This window comes from Varroa jacobsoni, unplaced genomic scaffold, assembly GCF_002532875.2.
Source record: "Varroa jacobsoni isolate VJ856 unplaced genomic scaffold, vjacob_1.0 scaffold_72, whole genome shotgun sequence".
NCBI lineage: Eukaryota > Metazoa > Arthropoda > Arachnida > Mesostigmata > Varroidae > Varroa > Varroa jacobsoni.
In genome coordinates this window covers 100,631-106,630 of record NW_019212974.1, presented here as the reverse complement: position 1 = coordinate 106,630, position 6,000 = coordinate 100,631, and the positions used below count along the sequence as shown (strand labels likewise).

The 6,000-nt window shown below is 39.4% G+C and overlaps 1 protein-coding gene across 3 annotated transcripts in view; it reads right to left on the bottom strand.

The window, feature by feature from the left end:
- LOC111262516 (phosrestin-2) overlaps nucleotides 1–6,000 on the bottom strand; it is a 40,733-nt gene that overhangs the window by 5,882 nt on the left and 28,851 nt on the right. For all 3 annotated transcript variants that reach the window (XR_015311995.1, XM_022836826.2, XM_022836835.2), the window contains exons 5-8: nucleotides 3,248–3,540; nucleotides 2,205–2,336; nucleotides 1,886–2,043; nucleotides 31–174 (exon numbers count right to left, since the gene is read on the bottom strand). Coding sequence is in view for 2 of the 3 variants with exons in the window: in XM_022836826.2 (XP_022692561.1) it covers nucleotides 31–174; nucleotides 1,886–2,043; nucleotides 2,205–2,336; nucleotides 3,248–3,540 (727 nt within the window). In the remaining variant the exon portion in view is untranslated. The remainder of the gene's footprint in view (nucleotides 1–30; nucleotides 175–1,885; nucleotides 2,044–2,204; nucleotides 2,337–3,247; nucleotides 3,541–6,000) is intronic.

Sequence of the window (6,000 nt, the reverse complement as noted above, 5' to 3'; positions counted from 1 at the left end):
TAATTATTATTGAATAAATATAATACTCACACGGTGGATGAGGCGAGACAATCTGGTTCAGGACCTGAACGACTTTGCACAAAAACGCCGTACTTATGTTTATTGTCCCCAAGCTTTGGAACAAGGACAACTTCCTGCTCGATCGAATTGCCCGAATTAATAGGACAGTCATTTCTTTTCAATAACAAAAACATGAAAACATATGCATTATTAAGAAAGAATACAAGTCATAATATCAACCTCAGTCGAGTAAGTAATAAATAGTGACAGAAGCTGTATAGAGAGCTAGTCAAAATGTTTATAAAATTAAAAAAAAAACCTTGTTGTACTTAGTTGTTGAATTGTAAAGGAGCGTACTATTCAGAATTTACCTTCGCTATAGTAACGATTTGAAATTGTATACGAGAATAGTTCTTCTAAAGCTGGCACCAGCTTTAGTCCTATAACATCATATATCTTTCTCTGCTGTTTATTCCGTACACGAAGTGAAAACTACACCACCGACGACGCTGCTAACCCAGTTTCTCTCTGTAGAACTTGCAAAGCATAGCGTTTATAAATAGATGTATTCCTTTTTTTACATTTAACATTAACACCTGCTATGTAATATGTCATCTAGAAATACATATATTTGCTAAATGAACTTGTGTTTATTCCAGTTAAGACATAACCCGACCTCTTTTTCTGTCTAATCGAGATTGCTTATTAACAAGGGAAGATGTTGGCGTTGTTTTTTTTTCGTTTCTGTTCTCTCGGTTTGTTTTCCTGTTACGCGCTTTTACTATTTCGAACGAGCAACAGTCAACTTGGCCCCAGGCCTTTTTCAGGGTTACCTCGCTTTTTTGCAGTCTGTCCTGGCACACACATACGTGCAACAGGACGCCAAACGCTATAAAGGACTGGCCACAGCAAAGGATTATGCTAATGGCGAACAGCGTCATAATCTTTAGGGGACGCTGGCAAAAACCAGTTCATGTCATGCCACTCAGCCACTAAAAGGACGCTCAGCAACAAGAAGTACCACTTCTATGCCAGGCCATTCAGTTTCCTCATGGCCTGACTAGCTTTTCTCGCATAGCACTTTTATGATGTCCAAGCCATTAAGAGAAGGAAATTGTTATCGAGGAAGTCTTATGCAGATACTAGCCAGAATTATACTGCTTCGACAAAAACAGCCGTTTGTTTAGCAGAGTGGCATCTAACACGATCGTAATAATGAAATCGGATGGAAACAGTAGGCAATATCTTGCGGTTATTGAGAATCACAGAAATAAGCTGTCATAATGAAGATAACGTATTATTACATATATAGTAATGTGTCCAATGGGCGAACGTGAACGTTCTCGTTGAATGAGAAAGTCTTTTTTGCCCGTTAAGGCACAACTAGGCGCATTCGAACCATTATGTTGACAAAATGATTGATTACTACAAATAAAGATCGGTCTTAACACAGCGAAACTATATAATGAAGTGTAACGTAAACTCGTCCCGTGTCGTCAAATAGATGCGCTTTGGTTTGCCAAATTCAAGACACGCTTTACCTGCCTTATGAACAAAGTATATCGATTGGTAACGAGTTACGTAAAGCAAACGTAATTTAAAGTATAAGCACAGCGGCTTCTTCACACATCAGAATTGCATTCATAGGTTTTTAATAATATTCCATAGTGAATATATGCCAAGAAAAACGGAATCAACCGGATCTTGGTAAAACGACTTATAGACTAGTTAGAAAATGTAACGATAACGTAAATAAGCTGCAGACGAAATATAGGCAATGCTAGTCGCTATAGATTCCATTACGAGAGAAGGGCAATCGGTTAATCAGGTAGATCTATGAAATATAGCGGTGAAGTTATTTACAGTTAGAACCGAGACAGATTACCTATTGTTTGTCGTAGCCACGCACACCTTCCATTTACCAGTGGAGAACAGACAGATATCAGCCACCTGCAGCACCGAGACCTTAACATGCTTGATCGTTTTATGCGATGAGTTCGACAGATGAATCTTCACACGAATCTCTTCGCCATGCAGGTACAACTAAAAAATGTGGGATTTGATTATAATAACATGGCATCTGACCAGCAAGATAAGTTTTCAATATTCGTTTTGAGAGTCGAGCAGGTAAATCTTGCTTCTATTCTCGTTACTGGCGTAGCTGATGTGCGGGTGGTATTAATACGTCAATCGCTGACACGTACCGCTTTATTGAGAGTTGCTTCAAGCGACAGGCTGCCACCATTAAGTGGAAACTCTTTAAAAATCGTCCCTTTTGGATACACGGGGCTGTCATTGTTGTCGAGAAGATTTCGCGCCAGCGATACATACTGCACCTGTTTGTATGATGGCCGATAAGAGAAAGCAGAATTAAAGTAACTGTAGTCTTCATCGTCGCGGCATTCTACTTTGTCTCAGATACTGTATACGATTTCTAGAACACGAAGTGCATGTGGCCACTGCAAATGAGGGAAACGATATTCGTGAACGACAAACATAGATCTATCACTTTCATTCATTGTTGCTAGAAAAAAACATGCATAGCGCTAATAGTTGGTCAAAGGTTTTTTTCTGTAGAAGTACGTGACGTATAGGAATGGACACGCATATTAGAAGCAACTATATCGAAGAGCAACACCATTAACAATGTAGATATGGTATTAAACCCACGCTTCTACCTGTATGTGGAAGGTTCGAAAAAAACAGATTATCTATTACCTGATTAATGCGCCCCAAAAAACAGTTAAACGCTAATACAATGTATTCAAGGTTTCCTATATCGTATGTAATCCTAGACGATGATTCTTATAGCATATTTACTAACGCGTGACATGAAGAGTTGCGCGGGAAGATTTGAATTGAAACACTGCTATGGATAATTTCATATCCATTCGGAATACACTAAAGGAAATGTGACGATAAACTAAGCTATTCACTGTAATTTTTCATTTTATAGTTAGGACTTCAATGAGTGAAATCTCACACCTGACTTTTCGATCGGCGGTATTTTTATCTACTTCTACTGCAGCGGTCCCTGAGCTGGTTAAAAAGTTACCCCTCGAAGAACAAATTTAAAAAAACGTTCTACAATTGCTACCTTTCACCAGCTTTTAACAACAATGGATAGAGAGTAACCTTTTCTTATACAGGCGATTCTCACGCTGGGAGTTTAGTTTATACCGCTTATAGATATGAATGGCTTGAGCACGCGAAGACCAGTTGGAACTGAGGTAAATTGGGAAATTACCTTTTTGATGGGAAAGTTAAGCAAACTGATCGTAGTCTGTTGTTCGTCGATGTCCAAACAGGAGTAACAGCGAATGTAGTAGCGAACCCCGCAAGTGTCGCCGGAGTCAGGGGTGGTCCGCTGCATAACCATTGAGACAGGCGCGTCCCCAGGAAACTCAAAGCGAAAAGGAATTGAATCGGCTGTTAAGCAAAGCAACGTCGACTGGTGAAATGAAGATAGTGGGATTGCGTACCGTGACAAAATGCGGCGTTCAGTCGAAGCTTTTTGCAGCTCGACCTGAGGAGTGATACCTGTCGAAAGTGTATCATTTAATATTATCTCTGCAGTGTTACGCTGAAAATCATTTGTAAATTCGTTCTGAAATGCAGACATTTTTTGTTTGATGCCCAGTTTGCAGTGTGAACGGAGACACAGTACTGTCTCCGGTTGGGCAGAATTGGTCCAAAAAATGTTATATAAGAAGTAAATGTAGAACGAGCTGAAACTTTGCAAAGTCGAACCGATCGAAACGTCTTCAATAGCCTTCGTGCCAATACAGAGATTGCAGACGAATCGATTAAATTCTAAACATTCTTCTAAAATTTCACAGCTCGAGTATATATTACTTTGACAATTCATAGAATTAAGACACAAAGACACTACTCGACGATACTTTCTAAGCTCGCAGGGATTTTTTGCAAAAATCGTATTTTAGAAGAAGTTCTTAAGTTAGGTCGCCAATGTGTTGACCTACGCTACTCGCCGAGAATCGTTAAAGTGCGCGTACTGAAGGAACATATGTACCTGAATAGGAAAATGAGCAGGAGTTCTACGGATATATTAGCAATGCAACAGGCATCTGAAGGAAAGTTGCGGACTTTAACTTCGCAGCGCATCAATTCGAATAGTAAATTCGAAATAGTAACCTGTCTGCTTATTACGCTTACTGTGAGCGAAGTATGGATACAGACACGTCTGTCTCGTGCTAAGGGTCAACCATCTCAGGCAGTATTGACTCAGCTCTAAACATAAAATCGAAACACCTAGCTTTCACCAATTTTATGCGAAGACCCTGTTTTTATAAAGCCAGTCTTGCAGGACCGTCAAAGAAGTCGAGCGATGAATCGAGCGGCCTTGTTTACGGCCTTATCAAATCGGAAAGGGCTCCCCGCGAATTAGACTGTTCTAGGCTTACGAACGGCGTAATTGGGCAACCAGGGCGGCAAACTCAGAGCCAATGAAATGGCAGAGTCTACAGGCACCGGCCTGTTTTGGCACCGCTTAATGGCCAAAAAAAACGTTAGAAATGCGAATTTCGTCTGCTGTGGTACGCTGCTCTCAAACCTGCTCACACGATAGCTAATGCTTTGTGTATATTGACACAAACGCTTACCGGTCGTGGTACTAATTAGAATACCGAAAAACTTCGGTAATAACAAATGTTCTAACTATCAGCCGTGGATCCAGCAATTCCACCGTTATATAAAGCTGAGAGAATTAATTCCACTAGAAGTCCATACTCACTATGAACTTTGATCCAGTTTACCTAGTCTTATGAAAACCGATATCGCTGTAGCAATAGCCGAATATTATTATATTTATACTGAAAACATACAAAAGTTATTATACACGTTGGAGGATACTATTATTTATAAAAAAAAAAAATTAGATATTAATGTTCGATGTATTTTTTGGATATTGCCCATAGCACAGCAGATGTGAAAAATGCTTGGAAATATACTTGTTCTTTGCTAATCATTAGGAACAACTCTCAAATTCAATCAAATCATGAAAATGAAATTCAGTATGTGAACTTGTGACCTTATGGGATACTACAGTACTTTCGAGATGATATAGCAGAGCGAAAGGGCTAGCGGGAAATCATGTTGCTTTTCTGTTAGCATGCCTGCTATTTTTTTGTGGCACGATCAGTCGGTCTGATCTACACAATTTGGCCCCAAGAAGTGGTCCTTCGTGAAGAGTGTGCATTATATCCGCACTTTTAATAATCGCCAATATATCTTTTTAGATTCAACTGAATTTTTGTATCTCGCGGAAGGGCATCGATGGAATATCTAATAATCTGACCTAGAACGCCATTTTCCAAATGGTCAGCGGTCATGTTTCTAGAGAATAACTTTCTGAATAGGAAAGCCGAGGCCTTGAAGGTTTTTCTTGAAGCAAGAAATAAGTGCCTTATTTAGAATTGATACTATTCATAGAAGCAGAGGCATTATTTTGGATCAATATACATATTGTCCGCAACATTGTTTTCCCTAGATGATATAAACTGCAAGTAAAATTCCGTCACAATTAGTTTATCTGAATTGCTATTTGAAGGTACAGACCTTGTTTTGGACACAATATCTCGGCTCTGTAATGGATTCGACTTTCACACATTATCTTGTTTTAAGTGGGAATCACCGGTTTCCATCTTTAACAAAGCTATTTAAGGATAGTAGTTGTACGGCTGTTACTGCGCAGCAACTAACGCATCAGTTAGGTACAAAAAGGTGTATTAAAGAAGAGGCAATAAAGAATAGCCGAGGCCGTTCTTGCGAAAGACCTGCTGCTTTCAGTAAATCAATTGACTCATTAGGGAAACTTCGACATTAGATGTAGATTTCTATATGGCTGCCGATGGCCCCCCTCCCGAAGTTACGGTAAAATGACAGAATGTACATATACTTTATCAGAACAGCTATTTAGAACCGTCTATAAAGCGGATCGTTTAATAAGAAGACTGCTCATATAATTTTGCATGTGGCTGC